Consider the following 22,679-nt stretch of genomic DNA (forward strand, 5'->3'; position numbering starts at 1 on the left):
TGCCGACTTCCACCCGCCCGGCGCTGTGGCGGCCCGGGACGTTATGGCAGACGCCGAGAGCGTGGCGGGCGCAGGGCGCTGCGGCGGCCCCGGGCGCTGCGGCGGGGCCCGGTGGCGGCGGCGGTGGCTCCCCGCCGCGGCCCCTCGGCCCGGCACAGCTCGCAGCGCGCGCCCCCCCGGGCGAGGGGCGGGGGCGAGCACTGTCCCGGCCGGCGCTGATCTCACGCTCCCATTGGCCGCTGTCTGCGCTGACGTCACGATCATGATGAGAATTAATGATCGGAGGCGCTGATTTCATTGTGTGACGCCGGGACCGACCCAGCCGAAACCGGCTGAATCCGGAGCCCCGATCCCCCCGCGCCAGCCCCGCACAGCACGGTAAGCCCGCCGCGCTGCGCAGGGACGGTGGGCGTGCGCGACTGAGTGCCGGGAGGGCGGTCGGGTCCCCCGCCCGGGAGGGGCGCGGCGGACAGGCTGGGAAGAGGGCGGCGATGCTGGTGATGGTGGTGATGATGATGCCCCTGGGCCGGCGGGCCCGCGGTGGGGGAGGGCGGCAGCGCGGGCTCGCTCCCGCGGAGCCACCCCGGGCGCGCAGGCTCACTGCGCCTCCCCCGCGGCCCCGCAGAGGCAGGCGTTGGGAGTCCGCCACGCCGCGGGACTGCGCATGCGTACGGAGCGCCCGGAGGGGCCGCGTGTGATGCTGCGTTGCCTGCGCCTGCGCGGTGCGCTGCGGCCCGGGGCCTGCGGTGCGGCTGGGCGCAGGCGCCGGGCGGTGATACCGCTGCCCGCCGGTCTGGCTGCCCGCCGGCTCGCCGTTGTTCTCTTTTCTCTCTCCTCTGGGCCCCTTCTTACTCCTCACGTCAGTGCTGGGGCAGCACCTTGAGGGCGGGCTGGTGTAGGGGAAGGCTTTGAGGGAACGGTTGAGGAGCAATAAAGATAAAGCTTACTGTAGCCTCATGGTGTTAGGGCCTGCAAGGTCCACACGGGGCAGGTGGTCACCCGCACGGGAGTGGGCAAGAGGTGGGCAGACTAGAGGGGTTGACAGAAGAATGTTTTCCTTGTGGAGTTACACCTCTCAGAGGTCATACTGCCTCTGTAGTGGTGCCAGGCGTGGTGGCAGTTGAGCTGCGTGTCTTCTAGCTTACAGGTGTTAGCCTTCAGGTGTTTGGAAGGGAACAAGGAGATAAACGCACTGATTGTGCAGTCTGGGCTAATAGTGCCAGGGAAGGTTTCACCTCTGAGAGTACTTTTCATTGCATGGAGGCTTGCCCCGCTCTGGGATGCAACCTGTCCCAAAGCCTGCGCCCCTGTGTTCCACTAGCCTAGCACCTCTGATGGTACAGGTAAGGCCATGTGTAACTCCAAAAGCAGTTCCATATCTTCTGGAGTCTAAGCAGCTCACCTCTTCAGAGAAAAAACTGCATTTTAGTACTCCTTTCCTTTTTCATGACGTAGGCCTTGGAAACTTTTTAAGTGCTTGATGTAGAACAAGGCTAATCCAACTGAAGTCAAAGTCATATTTGCATGAATAAAGTGGGATGGGATGCAAAAAGCTGCAGACTTGTGGTCATAGGCTATTACGTTATTAAGTTAACTGAGGGCTGTCTAATTTGTCTCTAATAAAAAGCTGGATTTTATGGGTGGAACTGTAGTAGAATATCACAGATGTTGTACTTACTGGAGAGGAAGGCAATTGTGCTCTGAGTCATAGATGTTTAAAAGCAGTTTAATAAGTATGATGTCCTGCACTTAGAGCTGTGCAGTTGCAACAATTGTGGCCTGTGTAGGAAAGAATCAGTAGTTAAAAAACAAAGTGATTACACATTATTGCTTGTTGTATGCCCAGTATCACCACCCATGGTATGTAAGTTGGGGGTTGGGTAGTTGATGATTTGCTTTCTGTTTGGGGTGTGCAAATTACTGTGAGCTTTTGGCAGACATGGAAAGTGAATTGGGTGATTGTTGGTACAATAGTGTCAGCACTGCAGTTTTGTGTATGTATGTAGTAGCTTTTGTACTCTGGAGTGTTTTCCTTAGATTTATATTGGCACTGAGTCCTGTTGTCTTGAACCATTGCAGATCTGTGGAGGGGAAGAAAAGTTATCTAGACTGGGGAGTGTGCTGATTTTCCTTGTACCTGCTGTGGATGGACAGACTAAACTAGTAACAAGCTTAGGAGCTTTTACAAGATGACTTTTTTCTGGACAAATGCTTGTTTAGTGCTGAGGTTAGAAAAGCCAAACCTCTTGGAACCAAATTTCTTCCCTTTTATCACTGTGTGTTAATCCCTGATGATTGTGAAGTGTTTCATACCATAAAGTTTTTTACATGTGGTGGTTTTTACTCTAACTTTTTTACAATTATAATTTCACATCCAAGACTAGTTTCTCTTTGGTGCTTGAAAAAAGAGTATCATTCTTTTTTTATTTCCTGTTCTTCAAATTAATTAGCATCGGGTGGTATTCTACAATGGCTTAGCTCATAAGTAAGTTTACTTGGTTCAGCAATCTTAATATTTAGACTTTTTGGCACTAAGGCTACTATACAATGTAGGCAGACTTTAGACCAAAGTGTTTTGGTTTTTCTTCTCTCTTAAGGTTTTTTTCCTCCCTCCAGGTCTTCAAATCATCATTGCAGAAAAGTTCAGTAACTCTTGAGTTTACTTTTTATTCTACTCCAGGGTTATTAATACAGTACTGTTCACATTTTCTTGTTGTTCTTCCTTTTGTTGTACTCCTTGACACTCAGTTGTTTTCCTTAGTGTCTAAAAACAAATCTCTGGGCTTCACCAGGTGTCTCTAGAGAACTTGCTTCATTTTGGATGAAGGAAGTAGAGTGGAAGGAGTAGGCATTTGCAGTGAACTGTGTGGGGTAATTGTTACATTAAGTACCTTTTTCACGAAGTGAGTGTGGTACTGCTTCAGAAGCAAACTCAGTTTTAATTCTGTGCTCTCCTCTCTCCAGTTGTGCTTGCTCTTACTATGGAAGGGGGGAAAAAAAGGTGGATACTGTGGAAAAGCTTGCTCAAGCAGCAAGTGTAGAGTTCAGCTGTAAGGATAACCTTAATCTCATCTGACAGGGAGCCAGTGTGACAGGTTGCAGTGTGTTAGTAGGATTGTCCTCTGTGGGGAAACCAAAGTTTCTCCAAGACTGCTGACTCTTGGAGTGCCTGTCTGCATTCTTATCACATTCCAGTCTTTGATCTCTCACGTGTCCCCCATGCCATGCCTGGCTTAGCACTTGGACTACATTTAAGAATCTCAAACCACTGCATAGAGCAAAGAGATTCTTCTGCTGATGTGATTTTTTTTCCCCCCTTTTAATTAGTATTCATTTTAGTAGGGAATGTAGAGCAACTTCTTTATATTGAGGGGTTTACAGAAGGTTGAGCACTGAGACACCACCAAGAGGGAAAGCTAAGTGGTGTTAACTGGCTTAGGACACGTAGCAGAGGTGGAGAAAGTACTTAAAGGAAACCTACTTTTTTTTCCATTCATCATAGATTACTCTCTGCTCTTTCACATAGACAGCAACATACTTGGCCAAGGCTGACTTTCTTTACTAGTAGAGCAGGCAGATGATGAATCCTTAAAAATAATGCTGTGTCACAGCTTTCTCTTACTTAAATAAAAATATAACTTGCATTCATGGAATTACAGTTTGCATAATGCTTTGCCTGAATGAAATTTCACAGAGTTTCTTTTCTGTAACAAACTCTCTTTTCAGTGCCAATGTGTTGCTACCCAACTGGACAGCTGGCTTCCCCAAAGCTCAAATGCATGTTTTCTAAGCTTGGCAAGTCAAGATCAAAGTGAAATTATGGTAAAAATCCATGTGGATTTCTAACTTGGGAGTCTGAGGCTCAAAAAAAGGTGAGAAGTCATAAAGGAACTGGAGTGCTTTATAGATGCACAAATTGGAGAAAGGAGCATATTTCCTTTGAGGTTACTGAGATTGTTTTGAGTAACAACACTGAGCCCATTATAGGGGGCATGACCTGCTGATTCCCTTGCTACAGAATCACACAGAATGTTAGGGGTTGAAAGAGACCTTGAACGATCAAGTCCAGCCCCCCTGCCAGAGCAGGATCATCTAGAGTAGGCCCCACAGGAACACACCCAGGCAGGTTTTGAATGTCTGCAGAGAAGGAGACTCCAGAACCTCTGGGCAGCCTGCTCCAAGGTTTCAGCATCCTCACTGTCAAAAAGTTTTTCCTTCTTTTCCCACGGAACCTCCTCTGCTCCAGCTTGCACCCACTGCCCCCTGTCCTGTCACTGGACATCACTGAGCAGAGCCTGGCTCCGTCCTCCTGGCACTGCCCTGCGCATCTTTATGAACGTGAGATTACCCCTCAGGCTCCTCTGCTCCAAGCTCAAGAGCCCCAGCTCCCTCAGCCTGTCCTCAGCAAGGTGATGTTCCACTTCTTTCAGCATCTTTGTGGCTCTGTGCTGGACAATTTCAAGCAGTTTTCTGAGGCCCTTCTGGAACAAAGGGGCCCAGAACTGGACACTGTATTTCAGATGTGACCTCACCAGGGCAGACTAAAAGGGGAGAACCTGTATGACCCACACCCCTTCTAATACACCCCAACGTATCTTCGGCCACCTTGGCCACAAGAGCACCTTGCTGGCTCGTGGTCATCCTTCTGTCCACCAAGATCCCCAGGTCCCTTTCCCCTATGCTGTTCTCCAGCAGGTCAGTCCCTAACCTCTGCTGGTGCATGGAATTATTCTTTCCGAGCTGCAAGACTCCACACTTGTTATATTTCATTCAGATTCTTCCTGCACAGCTCTCCAGCCTGTCCAGGTGTCACTGCAGGGCAGCACAGCCTGAAGGGTTGTCACCACTCTTCCCAGTTTGGTGTCAGCCAGGTTGTTGATGAACGCATTGAACAGTACTAGTCTTAGTACCAACCCTTGAGGGACTCCACTAGATACAGCCTTTGGACTAGACTCTGTCCTGTTGACCACAACTCTCTGGCTTCTTTCCTTCAACCAGTTCCCATCCACCTCACTACTTGATCATCCAGACCACACTTCCTCAGTTTAGCCGAGAGGATGCTGTGAGAGATGGTGCCAAATGATTTCCTGAGATCAAGATAAACCACATCCACTGCACTGCCATCACCTATCCACCTGGTTTTGTCCTCTTCAAAGGCTATCAGGTTGGTTAAACACAACTTCCCCTTGGTAAAACCATGCTGACTGCTCCCAATGACCTTCTTATCCTTGCTAAACCTAGAGACAGCATTGAGGTTAAGTTGCTCCATCGCCTTCCCAAGGGGTGGAGGTGAGGCTCACATGGGTCCTTTAATTTTTACAAATCAGTAGCTAGTAATTTTTTCTGTTCTCTGTTGAGGAAATTAAACCTTAAAGACCTGCCTTAAAAGTATTTTACTCAAATTCTAGACCTGAATCTTTGCCTTTCTAGAAGCCTTTTGAACTCTACTATCCACTACCATTATATGGTATAATCATCTTGATTAATAATGTGAAAGGAGTTGAGTGTCTGCTTATACTTTTGAGCCCTTGGCAGTTTTATTTGCTCTAACTTGGAAGCAGTTCTTGTACAAAAATTACTTTATATTGCTACTCATCCCCTTTCCTTACAAAATTTCCCAAAGTGGCAACTAAAACTTAGTAGCTACAAAAGCTTCCCTCAACCCCTTTATTTTCCTGCCTGGTGAGAATAGGGTTTCTTAGTCTTTAGTTTGTTCTGCCATTGTTTTGAGACATATACTGCAGGTATTAAAATAACTTGTGGCTGGTGATTTTCTTTTTGCTCTCCAAGACACAAGGTCAGGTGTACATTGTTTGTAGCCTGTGCTTGTGGTGTCTCAGCTGGTGGCCTTCTGTTCAGGACAAAACAGAGGCCCTGTTCTAGAAGTCCTGTGATCATTTTTGGCACTCATATTTTTTTGCTTATAGCCAGGGATGATATTCTTTTCCTGTGTAGACTGATATAGCTATATAACAGGAGCATGAAACTTGAATTTGCTGTTGGGGAGTCTATTCTGTAGATGGTAATATCTGGTTGTGTGCCTTTTCCAAGCCCAGGGTATGAATATTTCATGTGTTACAAAGCCCATATCTGTTTCATTGTGTTGCTTGAACTGCTACTGAAGAGGCTGCCTGGTCCCTGGCCACCTCCTGCTTCTGTGGTGGTCTGGTGTAACCCTGTGTCGAGCCTGACACTGGTGGGGATGTGATGAGGGGCTTGTGTGATGGCCTGCTGTGGGACAGTGCTGCTTGCACGAAGCCCACACCATGACCAGTGTGTGAGCCTGAGGACTGGCTCGCAGATGCAGCTGCCCTAGCAGAGCAGCTGGTGCCCAGTGGTTGGACTTCCATGGGGTGGGGTGGCTTCCTCAGCATGGGCTACCTGGTCCCCACACAGCAGATCTCTCTCATGGGGAAACCCAGTGCTGAGCTGGCTTGGCAGGCTGAAGTAAACACCTGCAGAGTAACTTGTAGCTTGGAAGGAGTGTGGGGCTCTTGGGGCTCTTCATTTTGGGTGACTGCTGAAAAACTCAACACAAAGCAAATGGGCAGGAACCTACACCCTAAAGTCGAATAGTAAGCATTGGCTTGTTCCCTTGTAAAGCAACCCCTAAGTATTCTAAAAAAGCCTGGTTTGTAGCCTCAGGGTATGTCTTCACAGCAGCTTGAACCTTTTTTAAGATCAAGTTGTGATCTGGGCTTCCTTCCTTTGTGTCAGTATTAGAGCACTGGCGTTGCAGTGGGCTGCACCAGAACTGCCTGAATCACCCTCCCTGTCAATTCCTTTCCCCCAAGTTGGTCTTTCGTCCTTGTGACTTTGCAAGAGGAATGTGCCAGTGCTGACACAGCAGAAGGAGTACCATGAGCAGCTCCAACAGAGCACAGGATTCGTTGAATTTGGAGATGATGGAAATTTTATTCATGCCAAACAGTCACTTGTGTTCTGTCTTGGGTCTCGTCTCTCTCTTTGGTAGGGGAAACAGATCTGGAGCTCTTGGTGTTACTCTGCTTTGCCTAATGCCTTTATTTTAAGGGAGAAAGTTTTGCTTTGAAGCTAGAGGTTCTTGGACCTCCCAACACAATGTAATGTTTATTTACTTAGGTCAGGCTGTCAGTGTTGCAAGCATGCAGTTCAACTGTGCAACCTTAGTCTGCCACAACACAGTGCTGCCTGTGACAGGTTTTTGGGGAAAGTAAGTCAAAAGTGTTGGCAAAGGACTCTGTAAAGAAAATGTGCCCACACTTGGTGTTCCCAGAAGTGTGAAGGAGAAGCTGTGTGCATTCTGCAAGTGTTACACTTTTTATTCCAACTTTCAGAGTATCTTCTTTTGTTTTTAGATGAATCTGCGTTCTGTATTTACTGTAGAACAACAAAGGATTTTGCAGCGTTATTATGAAAATGGAATGACAAATCAGAGTAAAAATTGCTTTCAGCTCATATTACAGTGTGCACAAGAAACTAAACTGGACTTCAGTGTAGTCAGGGTAAGTACTGAGGCCTTCCTAATCTCTATGTTGAAGTTCTACCCATTCATTTCTTTACATAAAGTTCTCTCTAGAGGTCTTCAGTCTCTAACTTCATACCTGTGTTAAATCAGACGTCACTATGTGTGTCTGACATGCTTGTTTTTAATCCAGTGAGCCTCTTTATGATTTGTTTTCCCTGGAATGTCTTTGCATGGTTGCTGTATGTGCTAGGGGCCTGGATTGCACAAGGAGTGGTTTGTTTGTTTGTTTGTTTGGGGTGGTTTTTTGTTTTGTTTGTCTTTTTTTGATGATGTTTTGGGTTTGTTGAGTATTTATTTGTTAAACTGCAACTTAGCTTGCCCTAAGGAAGCCTTGTGCAGTGTATCAAAGAAAGGTCATGTTGTTAGGCAGCTATTCTGAAGTTAAACAAATGTCTGTAACCTGATGTATTTGAGGGGAATGATTGTGGAACTGTTTCTCTTGCCACACTCTGTCACACTTATATTTTACATCTCAATCATTAATGCTGTGGTCCCTCATGCTTATTTACAGTGGCTACATTCTTTCCTTGCAAAAGAATGCCACTAGTACTAACAGGAGCTTTTCCAAAGTCTGTGAATTCCATGGGAAGGGAAATAATAATCCCTTTGTGAAACACTAGACAACAAAATGGCTGTTGTCTTGGAGCAGAAATAGAAGTCATGAGGCATTGGCTGAAAAAAATAACAGCAGTGGAGCTACCAGAAGTTTGTGCACCACTGGATGCTGAAGAGGTAGAAGTAAGACCAGTCTATTTTAAGTGATGTACCAGTGATGCCTTGACAAAACCTCTCCTGCTCTCTCATTCTTACCTGGAATTCCACTATTGGAATGCTCTGGAAACACTAAAACTTTCCAAGTTGGAGGTGATGGGACGTTCTGAAAGTCAGCCAGAAGTTCAGACTCCTTGTAACAGACAATTGTAACAGGAATCTGGATGCTGATAATGCAGCCAGGGCCTAGATTTTCTATTTTTATTCCAATTGAAGGACCTAGAGGAGGCAGCCAGTCTTGTCTGCTTGCAGTCCCCCTTCACTCTCTCTTCCTATTTCCCTTTCCCTCACTGCAGTAATGTATCATAGCCTATTTTTTTCCAATTTTTTTCCCCATGTGCAATACTTAAACTTTATTCCTACTTATCAAAGGCAATGGAAACAGACCCAGCATTTGTACTATTTTTGCATTATTTTACCTGTCTCTTCTTTGCACTTCTTTCTGCCTCTCCTAATACCCCTCTTTTTTCCCTCTATAAAACTCCTGGGAAGAGATTAGTACTTCTGTTGTACATTGGCTAGCAACATGACTCTTGGGTTGCAGCTGGCACTTGCAGATACCACAGAATCCCAGCACAATGGAGGTTGGAAGGGAGCTCTGGAGACCACCTAGTCCAACTCCCCCGCTAAAGCAGGGTCACCCACAGCAGGTTGCCCAGGGTCACAATGTCTAGGCAGGTTTGGAATCTCTCCAGAGAAGGAGACTCCACAACTTCTCTGGGCTGCTCCAGGGCTTCAGCACTTACACAGGAAAGAACTTTTTCCTCATGTTCAGGTGATAGTTCCCTGTCTCTCTTGAACGAGGGAGCCAGGAACTGGACACCCAAGTGATTGGTAGTGCTAGTAAGTTGCTTGCATTAGGCTTGAGGTGAGGAGAAAGTTTTTCACTGAGAGAGTCATTGGATACTGGAATGGGCTGCCCAAGGAGGTGGTGGAGTTGCCGTCCCTGGAGCTGTTCAAGGCAGGATTGGATGTGGCACTTGGTGCCATGGTCTGGCCTTGAGCTCTGTGGTAAAGGGTTGGACTTGATGATCTGTGAGGTCTCTTCCAACCTTGGTGATACTGTGATAACCCAAGGGCAAAACTTCCGATTTTAGTTCTATGCAGTTGGGAAAATTTGGGATAAAATCTCTTTTCCCAGTCCAAAATTTACATCTATTTAATGATAATTTCTGCTCAATCAGTAAACTGTCAAGGTGGAAATGACCAAAAAATAAATTTCATCTTCTAAATTAGTTTTATGCAAGAAGGGAAAGTAAGTTGAGGTCTGTGCTGTAAAGTCTGTGTTTAAACTTGCTTTCTAGTGAAAAAAAAAGATTGCTAGTAACTGAGTTTTTACTATGTGCAACAAATCATGCCTCACATTAGGCATGTTGTAAAGCTGGACAACAAAAGTGGGTAGGATGGAAGGGAGGCTTCCATGTACTTCTGTGTGGCAGAGATGTGTTCTCCTGTAGAAAAATCTGTCTGCTTCCTTAGCAGGCACTGATGTGCAGAAAGCTTTCCTCCTCTCTTGTGGTGAGATGGAAGCCCAAGATAGATATGCAGTGGAGTTTCTTTGTTATGGAGGGAGTTTGATTAAATCAACTGATTTGAGTTGCTGGATGTTAAGATCTTAGTTTGATTTGGTTTTAGATGTGCAGTAGGTGGTACCCAGCATGGTGCAGTGAATAGTTTCACTGTATCTCTGGGTGCCTGATGAGTATCTGGTCCTTCTGGTAACCAGCACAAGCACATGCAACAGATTGTTTCTCCTTCTTTGGCACTTGCATCTGCTTGCTTGTGCCATCATAGAATCATTCCGGCTGGAAGAGACCTTTTACGTCAGCGAGTCCAACCATTAATCCAGCACTACCAGGTCACCACTAAAGCCTGTCCCTCAGCACCATAACTATACAGCTTTGAAGCCCCTCCAGGCATGACAGGGTGCAGTGGGGATGCACTCCACCAATGATTACAGACACACTGGTGAAAGAATTGAGCAAGGCTTAACCCTCTGACCATGCAGATTGCCAGGAATAGTTAAGTGGTGCTTATACTTCCAGTGTTGGCACTGATTCTTCCACCAGATGAAATACTGAAGGCAATGTTTCCCCTTCTTTCTTTCAGCTATGTCTTAATATGTTACTTGCAGGACAGACCTTCCTGTGTGGCCAGAGCAGCAGTGCACAACTGCCATAGTATCTGCATTTTACAAGTATTTTGTCCTCTGCTGTCTTAGACAGAGTCATGAACTGTTGTTGTCACTTTTGGAAATGTCTGTAATAGCAAACTTCTATTTGGATCTGTTCCCAGTAGTCCTAATCTTATTTGTCATTGTCTTTCAAAAGCAGGCTTTGACACCAGTTAGAGAAGGACATAGTCCATAGGTCTAAATGCTTCACCAAATCGCTTTGTAGCTGAGAGAAAGAATTCTTATTTTTCTTCCTTTTGTTTAAATTCAGGAGTTGGCAGTTTCTGTTCAAAGTGATTTTGAAGGTCTCAGTTATGTGGTTATGAGTTTCACCACGTGCCTCACTGATGGGTCTGCATTCCAGGGTGCTAGAAACTTCGGGGCAATTAATCAGAGATGTGTCCAGGAATTGCATCTTAAGGGTAACTTTGGGACAGGAGGCATGGCATAGTCTCAGAAACCTGGGGCTTTGGAATTGCAGTTGGGGGGTCTCTTGTCTGTTAGTGTATGAATCCTAAGTGTGAGAGCTGTGGGTTTCCACCTTGTATTGTTCAGATGGTGTATAATCAGTAAATGATTTACGTGTTTGTAAACGTAGGTCTCAACCTGCATACTTAACATTTCATCAGATCTGCTTTAAAATGGTTTTGCCTAATTGTTCTGCTCATTTAATGCTTTGTTTGTGTTTGTTGTTTGCAGACCTGGGTTGGCAATAAACGAAGGAAGATGAGCAGCAAGAGTGCTGTTGAGTATGGAGGCACTCCCCCAGGGACTGTCCCTGCCACTTCCTCAGTGCCTCCAGAAGCAGCAGTTAGAAACGTGGTAAACGTTGCCCGATCCCAAAGTCAGCAATCTTCTTGGACCTCTTCTAACAATGATGTCATAGTTACTGGTATTTACAGTCCTGCTAGCTCATCTGGCAGGCAAGGATCCACCAAACAGACCAACGCCTCAGTGGCAGAAATGCACAAAACCTCTGTTCCCCGGCTGCCGGGAAAAGGCGACTCTGAGTTCCAGCAGCAGCACATCCCCATAGGACGCCAGGTACCGCACTGTAAGAACGCCTCCCTCTTGGTGGGGGAAAAGACCATTATTTTGTCTAGGCAAACGAGCGTGCTCAATTCTGCAAACTCCATCTACAGTCACACTAAGAAAAGCTACGGTGGCTCCTCAGTGCAGACTGCAGAGTTGGTGTTACCTCAGAAGCCCATGATATGCCACAGGCCCTGCAAAGCTGAACCCGTGGCGTGTCAAAAGTTACAAAAGCCAGATCACGCACCTCTCTCGTCACACGTGCCCCCTGGGCAAAGGGCTAACCCCAGGGACCCTTCTTGTAGCACACAAAACCTGGAAATCCGGGAGGTGTTTTCTCTGGCGGTTACAGATCAACCTCAAAGAGTGGTGGGAGGCAGCGCGGCGCAGAAGCACTGCTCGGCAGAGGGCAGCTGCCTGTCCATCGCGATGGAAACGGGCGACGTGGACGACGAGTACGCCAGAGAGGAGGAGCTGGCATCCATGGGAGCACAAATGCAAAGCTATCCAAGATACTGTGAAAACAGCAGTTTTGTTCGAGTAGAGAACCAAAGTGCAGCCTTGTCCGGGCCAGGAAGAAATGTGAGCTGTAGTTCACAGCTGGTGAATGCCAGGGACATGCCTGACAATATTCTGTATCATAGCAGAGACTACCACTTGCCTGCACGGACCTCATTGCATACAACATCCAGTACGCTCTATAGCAGCGCTAATCCCTCAAGAAGTACCTTTTCTCCTCATTTTACATCTTCAAGTCAACTGAGGCTGTCACAAAACCAAAATAACTACCAGGTAATGAATCACTTTCTCTGCTTTCATCCGTTGAAGACAAGCTGGTAGACAAGCACTGTGCTCCATTTACATCTCACAGTAGAGAGAATCCCTTCTTAAACAAAGGTGTAGGTAAGACTCCAGTATGGTAGCACTCCTACGTGTGTAGCTGAGCCCATGGCTGTGGTGGGTAGCAGTATATTAAGGATCAGTGTGAGTAACATGGATAGAATAGATGAATTTTGGCCACCTCGAGTATTGATGCATGCTCAAGTCTATGCTGTCCTGATGTGGCTTGTCAGTGCATGTCCTTGGTTGTTCCTGTTGTGCCCTGTTCCAAGGGCACAGTGATGCCCTTGGTTGTTCCTTTGTAGACGTATTTCACATCTGGCACGGGGCAGAACATGGGATCATTTGTGAGCTGTACAGTTGCTTGCCCCTCTTAATGTCAGCTGGGATTAACTCTTCCAGCAGCACTGCTTGTGCCCTCTGTGCAGTTAGTAATCTCTTGGGCCTGTTCTCTGTTAGGGATTAGGAGGTCGTTCAAATGGTGGGAGGCACTAAGTGAGCAAATGCTCTTCCTCTCCCACAGTGTCTAATTCAAATATCACTTTTCCATTCAATCCCATTATTTGCTCGTCCTGTAACAGAGTCCCTTCAGTAATCCTGAGAGAGGAAGATTAAATGCAGGTAACTGAAGAATGAAAAGAAGTTCAGAGTAAGCTGCACCGCTGCCACAGCTTCTTGGTTTTGGTTATAACTAGCTGAGAGAGTTGTGCAGGAAACATCCAAAGTGATTCTTCTCATGGATTTTTGTGCTATCTGGTATGATCTAGTCTAGAGACACTGAGATAAAAGTTTAAAGACTGGCAGGGTGTGAGAGCATGTTTTTGCCTCTTACTACCTTTAATTTATGCTGAAAGTGAACCATGTAAACAGCAGCCCACCCTGCCTTCTGTGTTGCTCACTACTAGAGGGAGCAGCACTCTGTAAAGTGTTTTTTCTCTTTTTTACTTCTGATTTGTTCCTTTCCCTTGAGGATTTGAAAGCAGACTTTTGAGGCCAAGTACCACTTTTCACCACAATTACTGCTTTTCTTGGGAAACCTGAGGCTTGAGAAGCAGATAAACTCTGGAGTAGATTCTATATAGTAGAAAAGGTCATAAATAAGAACTGCATCTAAGATGAGCATTTTAGAGAAGCTGCTCTTTCCCTTTTTCCTTTATCTGGAAGTATCTCTGAGTATTCTCTTAGCTGAGGTGCAGAATTCATTAAATGCTGTTTACTTTGGCCATCCCAGTTTCATAGGAGAAGAAAAGCTGTTGAGTGTGCTCATTTGTTTAATAAAAGACTAGTAAAGCTCAAGAGTTCCTAAGAAATGTTTTCATTATCATAAGTTTCATGAAGTGAAATATATTACTGATATTTTGGTATCTCACTCTTGTTAAAAATTCACCTCCCTGATGCATTTTTTCCTACTTTTTTGAGGTTTGAAAGCTGAAAATAATTTTTATTTGGGATTTTTGAGGATAGAGGCAGAATCTTTTTAAACAACTTGAGCACTTTAGGTGATGTTTTAGCTGTCCCTGTGGTGTGATATGGATCAAAACAAGGACATCTCTGTTTTGTTTTAATAACATGCCTAGTTTTCTTGTGAAAGAGGAAGTCATCTGTACCCTCTGACTTCTTTGGCAGTCTTTCAGATGCCTTGATTTTGGACTGAGGGAGCTCCTGTTACCTGTGGTATCCCCTTCCACAGTTCTAAACCTTGGAAAAACTGAATGGCTTGCTATTAATTCACTTATTGCTTACAGCATCCATGCTGAGATGGCACTCCAGTGTTAGATAATTTATAAGGGAGGGTGAAAGCTGCAGGGTCAGGGCGTTGTAGTGTCATGGCTCTGGGGAAGCTGCAGAGGAAGTGTCCTACAGCCTGGCCATACACTTCAGGACCTTGAAGAAACAGCAGTGCTGGTTTGTCCAGATCACTGCTTTACTTGCTAAGAGTTTTTAGCACCTCCCAGAACGATGCAAAAGTAACTTCCCTACCTTTAAGAGGTGTTAGTGTAGGACACTGACACTTCCACCACTCACTTACCACATTGGCAAGAAAATGTCACCTACTGCCTGCAAAGTCTTGCGTGCCAAAGAGTGTACCCTGCTAGGCTGATAATGTAGTTTGGTTTGATCATCAGTTGTGTGCTAGTTTAACCCCCTCCTCCAAACCCTCCCCTTTAAAATTCAGCCCATGGGACTGCTATTTCATGTAAATACTCCCCTTATAACTTAGGAGTATTTATATATTAGGCTTCAAGACATTTAGGTTTTGTAACAGGTTCTGACTGAATCCTTTTGGACTCGCAGGGGATGACACTTTTGTATCTAGTCAGTCTCTGCTAATTTTATTGCCTGTATCTAGTTGGTCTCTGTTAATTTTATTGCCTGTGTTGAGCTAATTTATCCATCAGCACAGGAATTAAACCCCTTAAACTTAGGGAAATCTTCCTAAATTTAAAAATAGATTAAACCTGAGCTACATGATTATTGGAGTAGTTAAGCATCCAAGCAGATGCTTCTTCAAAGTCAGGACTGTGTGATTTGTGTTTTGATGAAGTAATTACTGTCGTACATTGGTGGGGTATCTAATTAGCAATTAGTTATAGCTTCCTTACTGGTTCAATTAATCAAATTCATGTTAGTGTAACTTAAGAGTAAATTGAATCAAGTGATCAATTTTAATGCCTGAGCAGTTTCAGTAAACAAATTGTTCAGCCTACGTACTTCTCTTAGTTTGGCTTTGAGCATATTGAACAAGAGAGGCTATTCCTGCTGCTTCTCAAGGCTGCATCGGGCTTTAGGGAGAGTTTCCTCCCCACAACCCTGAGGTTAGGAAAAATCTGTTGAAAGTATGTGTATTTTTAATGACTTTGTTATACACAGTGAAGCAGAGGTAAGTGATTTGGCCCTGTCTACAAGGGAAAATCCTGAGCCTTGCAGCCAGTATGTCAGAGTAGGGTGTAGATAATAGCTATCATATATATTTATTTCTATTTAAGATTCACTTTAAGGATGCTACTTTATGTAAATTAGCAGTGAGTTTGCTTTGTCTGAGGAAATGGAGCTCCTTTTATTTGATTTTGTCAGAGTGGTTGATTTACTTCCCTAGAGACTTCTGAAGACAAGAGCATAACTTCTTGCCAACTCTGAGCAGCACAGCTTTTTGCTAGGGCCAGAAACAGTTTTCTGTGAAGAGACTTGAACAAAGTGTTTCCTGGTACTTTTCTGACAGAAGCAGAATTAACCTTTGTCACTGGACTGCCTCTGTTTCATTTCTGGGATGAAACACTTGCAGCTTCATCAGCAGGGAGAGCCTGTGAGGCTCTGAGGACAGCACCTGTGAGCACAGTTAAGTACACCCTCAAGAAATGCAGGGACACTGCAACCAGGACTTGCCTGAGCCTCAGCTCTTGGTTTGTGCCAGTGCCCTGGCATAGTGATAATAAATCTACAGGTGAATTGGAAAGAGGCTTTGTAGGGGCCTCAGGTAATGTAAGCACTTTCATTAATGGTGCAGCACTGGCACAATTGTTGCAGCACCTTTGAACTTTCTCTAGCATCTGGGGCACAGCATCTTTCTGGGACAAACATTTCAGCTTGGTATTTCTGCAGCTCATAGTAGCTGTCCCAGTCAGCCTAGGACTGGAGTTACACCTCTGGATGCAGGATACATGCCCATCTCACTCAAAAAATAAACCCAAACCAAAAAGCCCCAGCCCTTGTGCTTCTGTTACAGAGCCAGGTTACAACACCCCCCCTGTGTGTCTTTCCACGTAGTTAAGAGAAAGCTGGCTCTATTTGTCATCATACCTGACAGAACTTGTGTGTTTGGCTTTCAGGTAACTGTTAATGCTCTAACAAAGTATTTTCACTTAGAAACTCACTTTTTTTTTCCTGTATCCTCACATTTTATTTGTGAATAGAAGCCACCTGGGTGGATACCAAGGACACACTTACAGTGGATTCTGTGGAGCGAAGCTGCTGTGTGGGATACAGAATTGGAATGGAACTTGTTTATACAGGATTTCTAAAGTGCCTGCATGCAATTAAGGAATCAATTATGTAGACACACAAGCTGATAGAGGCTTGTCCTAAGCAGGGGAGGGTGTTCATTTCTAGACCCCCTCAACCTAATCTACTGCCATGAGAAAGTGTCTGACTTTGGGTAACCTCCAAGCACTTTGAGCTAAAAACTTGTATTCTGTAAGTATTTTATGTGCTTGTACAGTAGGCAGACTGTGCCAGGTATTCTATATTTGGTTGTGTTCTTGCTGGAAGATTCATTAACAGAGCACTTCACAAATACAGAAACTCTGGGAAGTTTGATCCAGTCAGCAGAAGTGTGTAGATTTTGCTTTCTCACCTCTGTGGTGTCTGTAATGACATCAGATTGATTAATCTCAAGAGCTGTGCTTAGCCTCTCAAATATTACTTGTCTGCAGCAGAAGAGCTGGAAGCCTAAATAAACCCTAAAATATTCCAGGCTATGATACATTGACATTCTGTGATCCTGTGATTGCAGATGCCCAGGGAAAACAGTCTTAAAATCATTAATTAATGAAGTCTGACCTCTAGGAGTGATGAAGAAGCAGTGGGACTCAAGGCAGCTAACCTTTGCCTTCATCCCCCTTCCCCTTTCTTCTCCAGCCTGCTGCCTCAGGTGTTTCTGCTGCTCTGCAAATCCTTCTGACACAGAATAGCTCAGTTATAAACGTGGCAGTATTTTTTGTGAAAGACAATACCTGCTGGGGGTTGTGTCAGGCACTGGCCCTTGTCTTAACTCCAAACTGCTTCACCTTTCCAGTTTGGCAGCAGGCTGGAAGTGAAAAGCTATGGTCTGAAATACAACTTTTGAGACAGCAAAAGAGAAACACCCAAGTTGCCATCATGTTATCTTGTTCTTGGCCCCCCAAAAGTGGTGTGTTGTTCTGAGTCTCACAACAGTGAGGCTGAGTGTGGCTTTGCTTTTGTGTCATCACCTGTTTTAAAGACGTCCTTAGTAGAATTGCACACACAGTATTGAAGTCTTGTGAAAGCTGCTCAGCATTTGCTGTCACAGCATCCTAAGCTGCTGTTGTTTTGTTCTGTCTCCTCCTTTCCCTCCACAGATTTCAGGAAACCTTACTGTGCCTTGGATTACAGGTTGTTCCAGAAAAAGAGCAGTAAGTACATTTCCATTTAAGTGTCTAATGCATCAACTGAAGGAATGAACTGTATAAAAATGCCTTTTTGTAAATGTCAGTTCTATTCACCTTGTGTGGAGTACTTTTTTCCCTGCTATACTTTGGCTAATACAAACATTTTCTGCAGGTACAGTGTTTCTTTTAACATAAAGTCAATGTAGGTCTGTAAAAGCAGATCAGGGTTGAAATCCTGTGTCAAGTCAAATGATGCCCAGGTATATGAATTGTGCTGTCAGCTGAAATGTAACACATGGACTCTAAGGAGTGAGGGGTTAGAGCTCAGAATGAGTGGGTTATGTTGAAAGTGTTGTTAGTTGAGGCAACTGACTGCTTAAGAGAGTAATTGCCTCTGCAGCTGCTCCACACATGCACAAATTTAGGCTATGCTCTCTCTAGTCACTATACCAAGTGTAAATTTATCCACGTACAAGTAACTTATCATTAAGCAGAATCAGACAGGTTGATATCCTTAATTCATAAGTCACTCCAAACCATAACACAAACAGCTTTGTCAGGAGGATGCCTCTGGAGGAAGTTTTTCACAGAGAGAGTGATTTGCCATTGGAATGGGCTGCCCAGGGAGGTGGTGGAGTCACCATCCCTGGAGGTCTTCAAGAGAAGACTGGATGAGGCACTTAGTGCCATGGTCTAGTTGACTGGCTAGGGCTGGGTGCTAGGTTGGACTGGATGATCTTGGACGTCTCTTCCAACCTGATTGATTCTGTGATTCTCATGTTTGATTACTGTTCTGTGGTGGTCTGCTGGGTTCTTTTTGAGGAGCTGGTCAATTCTACTTGCTTAGCACAAAACCACACCCTAAACATGCAGGCTGTGTGGCACAACCAAGCTTTCAAGAAGCTGTTACATTCTAGGCCAGCTCTGTCAGAAGCAGTATCTAGGGAGGTGGCCATCAGCAGAACCAAATTCAGCCCATCAGTCCCCACCCCCAAGCTGCTGAGCTGTCAGTGCCATGCAATGTTGCTGTGGTAATGATGTCAGGTAGTGAAAGAACTTTCCCTTCCCTTCTCCTCCCTGCTGTACTCAGAGATTTTTTTCTTATTGTTATTTTCAGTTCTCTTCAGTCCACAAAAGGTGAGAGTTTGGCAGTGTTTCCTGTCAGTAGGAGTCTTAAAGATCACCACATTCATTGCGTTTCCTCTCAGACTCCTGCTTGGTCTCAGCTGTAGCACACTTCTACTTTCTTCTGACTGTATTAGTGTCTCTTCCAACCTTGATGACACTGTGATAAGAACATCTTCCAGAGGAACCTTATTTTTTATGCAAATACTCTTCTTGCTCATTCCATTATTTTTATGGTTTGCTTTTTAAATTTGCTCTCCTAGTTCTCTCAGACTTGTTTTAATGTAACCCTTTTCCGAAAAGCACCTTCCCTCTGTCACTTAGATGACCTTATTAAAACACCAGACAGCTGGTGGTGTCCTAGAGTACAGTTTCACTAAGCAGATTTCACAGCACATCTCACTGTTGAAAGGGAGAGGTTTCCTCTCCACCCCCTGCTGGTGCACTGCCACCCCATCCACGGCACTGGTGCCAGCATCTAATTCCAAGGTAACCCAGGTCAAGTGTCTGACCTGTCCCTTTCTTCTGCTGAGTTTCTCCTTAGTGGGCAGCAGGAGCTTGTGGCTGGGAGCAGTGAAGAGAGCTGACAGGGTGCTGTCCACTGCTTCCCAGCACAGGGTAGGTTGTTGAGACATGGTGGTTGTTGTTCATAGCTGACACAAGTTGGAGCAGGAATTTCTGCAATAACTTTAAAGCCTTCAAGGATGTGAAAGTACCTGAAGGGACATTGTAGCCAGGTGGGGGGTGGCCTCTTCTCCCAGACAACCACCAACAGAACAAGGGGCCACAGTCTCAAGTTGTGCCGGGGAAAGTGTAGGCTGGATGTTAGGAGGAAGTTCTTCCCAGAGAGAGTGATTGGCATTGGAATGGGCTGCCCAGGGAGGTGGTGGAGTCACCATCCCTGGAGGTGTTCAAGAAAAGCCTGGATGGGGCACTTAGTGCCATGGTCTGGTTGACTGGCTAGGGCTGGGTGCTAGGTTGGACTGGATGAGCTTGGAGGTCTCTTCCAACCTGGCTGATTCTATGATGGTTATTAGGGAATTCTTTCTCCTTTCTCTTCTTTAATCACTAAACTGAACCCTGTTGGTTAATAGAGTCCAGTCTGACAGCATCTCTTTCCAGATTTGTGGATGCATTTTCTTCAGTTTGAATGGTTGATTAGCCATCTTCAGGAGACAAGTTCAGAGTTGGCACTTAAAACTGCTCTGATACACACAGGTGTAAGACAACAGAAAGAGAAAAAGATCTAACTTCCTAGGAAACTTCAGTTTCAGATGTGAATTTCCTTTGAAGAAAGAGGGTGAGGGAACAGAAATAGCATGGATGGAGTTGTAGAAGTGTGATTATGGCAATTACTGCCATTCACACAGCAAAAAGGCTGATCTGTATTTTGTTTGAAATGGAGAAGATCATCTCTTAGATGCTCTGAATTTCTAATCTTTGCCTTGATGTTTTGTTTTCCTTGCCCTGTCCTTCAACTGCAGTAAGAAAGGAATAGGAACTGTGCAGTTCTGCACAAAGTCTTTCTGGTCTGCTCAGCTATGCTGTGAAGTGACATCATCCTGGCTGCTAATGAATGTTAGGCCAGAAATATCACACTCAGCTAGTTATGAGAATGCCTTTGGCAATTACAGGGTTCTGTGTTCTGTCATGGTGCATGTGCAGGGCACTGACCTTTGGAAGGCACTGATTTGGGGGTTTTCAGGGTGGTGCAAGGATAACCAGCACTTAAAACTTGTGCTGGATAAAGAGAATGAAAAGGAGGAAAATATCTTCACTTTTGCCCGTGCATTTAAGTCTTAAGTGCATGAACATGCTTAAGTGTCATAGAATCACAGAATCAATTAAGCTGAAATAAACCTTATGAGTTCAACCCTCTGATGTCTTAGCAGTCAGTGTTTATTTCTCATATAGATGCTGACTCTAGGATGATCTTTAAGGTCCTTTCCAACCTAAACCTTTCTATGAATCCTGCAGGCTGGGCTTTCTAGTTAACTATAAGGAAGACATTAATAGATTGAGGATATTTACTGTTTCAAAATCTTTTTCCTTTGAGGCTAAATATTCACTAACTAATTCAACATCTTGAGAAGAGAGGTGAGTTGGAGGGTTGGTTGGAAATCTCAGAGTGAGATAACTGAAATTTAGAGTGTAATATTTTGGCTACACTAGTCTGTTGCACTGATCTCATCCCCTCCCCCCCCCCCCCCCATTTTTTTCCTCCTCCTTCTTAGCTGTGTTTTGTTTAGAAACACATATTAGGAGAACATATGCAAACTTGGCTGAGTGTTGAAGCAGTTACAGCTCTTTTCAAGCTGTGCTACTATGAAATATTTATTAGTTCTGCTTCCATCAGAGCAAACTTCAAGCTTCAGCCAGTAGGAAAAGATGCAAAAAATTCTCTCCTCCAGAAACCTGACACTTTGTGCACTCATAGTGTGTTTGCAGTAATAGCTTAAGTGTGTCTTCAGCTGCCCTTTGGCTTGCAGTCCATTTCCAAACACCTTTTTACCTGTAGGCTGTGCAGCTTGCTGCTGTATCTTCAAAGCAAATGACTAGGAGAGAGCTGCTGCTACCAGCCTTAGGCTCTCCTAGTCATTTGCTTTGCCTGTGGTCTTCAGGTTCATTTCTTCTTCATTAGAAGATTGAAGTTAACCTTGTGCTGGGTACTTACCTCCTCTCATGATGTGAGGGGAACTGTAAAGATGCATGGGAAGGCAGTGTCTATGTACCAGCTCCCTGGTAGTTATGGCCACCAACTACCTTCCGTTTTCCTCTGGGAGAATCATGCAGAGCCTGGGAGTCTTTGGGGCTTTGCTGGGTGACAGTGCAAGCAGTGTGCCAGTCTGCAGGCAGCACAGCTCTGCCAAAGGGGCTTCTCCCACTGTGCTCTCTGTGAGCATTGGTGTCTGGCCAGAGCAGCACAAGTGGTCCTGCAGCAAGGGGCTGAGCATCCCTGAGAAGGGGAACAGCTTTGTGGCAGTTGTGCAACTGGAACTTAAAACTTGCTCATATCTCCATGATAGAGTTTCTGAGCAGTAGTGCCTGAAATCTGTGGTGAGAGCTTGGTGTGCTAGAACTAGCATGACTTTAGAACACTTCATCACAAAGCATGGCAGCTCAGCTCTCAATTTAATATTTCACTGCAATGTAAGTGGTTTTTTTTAACAACACACAGTGCTCAGCTGCAGCTGAAGGAAATAACTGTTATGTTTCTATTAAAGCTCTGCTTCTTTCATCTTTTGAACATGTGATTTATTAATAACCTGAGGATGGTGTCTAGCTTTTTGTGCATGTGGCCTGAAACATTTTCAGCTCATGCATAAAAACTGATCTAAAAAAGCAGGCTGTAATAAAAGGCAAGATAAGGACACTCCACTGCAATGCAATTATTCATCCCAATTATAGACACCAGATTTGCACCACAAATATTGCCTGCAGAGTGGGTATTAGGAGGGGCTGGGCAGAGTGCCAGGAATTCTATAATAAACTGGGTCATCTCTTACAAGAATGTTGTTATTACACTTGAGAGGTCAGGGGATAAGCAGGATTTAACCCTGCACTCAGCAGAACTGCTGATTCAATTTGCTCACAAGGATTGCTTTTCATTTTCAGTTGATAGTTTATTTTCTGCTGGAGGAAGCTTCTCTCTGCTCTTCAAAGTGTGGGCAGCAGAACTGGTAAATGCAAAGTGTTTAGCAAACAGTTAACGTTGCCAAGGGTAAAGCCCAGCCTTGGATCGGCAAGCAGGAGCTCTGAAGAGAGGAAATGAGGATTGTATCCTTGTAGTAGTTGTTAGAATGAAGTTAAAATAAGTACTGAATTACTGGCTTGTCTTTGCATAGGGAAAGTATTGCCCTAAATAGGAAACTTCTGATGTTTTTCCTATGCTAAAATGCATAGCCACGACTTTTGTGACATTTCTAGGGCTGTGGATTCTTCCTCTTGGCTGTTCAGTTCCTCTGATGATACTAAGCATGAGAAGCTCATTAACTAAATTGATGGAAGTGTAGTTACATGTTCAGCGTAGAAAAAATTGCCCTCCACTTTCTCTCGGGAGTCATTGGCTTTTGTTGACAGCATTATGTGAGTTTGGAGCACCTTA

General features: G+C 44.9%; 1 protein-coding gene across 4 annotated transcripts in view; it reads left to right on the forward strand.

The window, feature by feature from the left end:
- The first annotated feature begins 267 nt into the window (after positions 1–267).
- Positions 268–22,679, forward strand: part of HDX (highly divergent homeobox) — a 50,608-nt gene continuing 28,196 nt past the window's right edge. Inside the window, exons 1-6 of one of the 4 annotated variants that reach the window (XM_064158968.1) lie at positions 752–1,343; positions 3,727–3,872; positions 4,999–5,164; positions 7,338–7,484; positions 11,151–12,275; positions 17,420–17,473. In XM_064158968.1, the coding sequence (XP_064015038.1) occupies positions 7,338–7,484; positions 11,151–12,275; positions 17,420–17,473 (1,326 nt within the window). In that variant the 5' untranslated portion in view covers positions 752–1,343; positions 3,727–3,872; positions 4,999–5,164. Of the gene's footprint in view, positions 379–751; positions 1,344–3,726; positions 3,873–4,998; positions 5,165–7,337; positions 7,485–11,150; positions 12,276–17,419; positions 17,474–22,679 lie in introns of those variants that run through there. The other 3 variants (XM_064158970.1, XM_064158969.1, XM_064158967.1) reach the window with 3 other exon arrangements.

This window comes from Pogoniulus pusillus, chromosome 19 (assembly GCF_015220805.1).
Source record: "Pogoniulus pusillus isolate bPogPus1 chromosome 19, bPogPus1.pri, whole genome shotgun sequence".
Taxonomy (NCBI): domain Eukaryota; kingdom Metazoa; phylum Chordata; class Aves; order Piciformes; family Lybiidae; genus Pogoniulus; species Pogoniulus pusillus.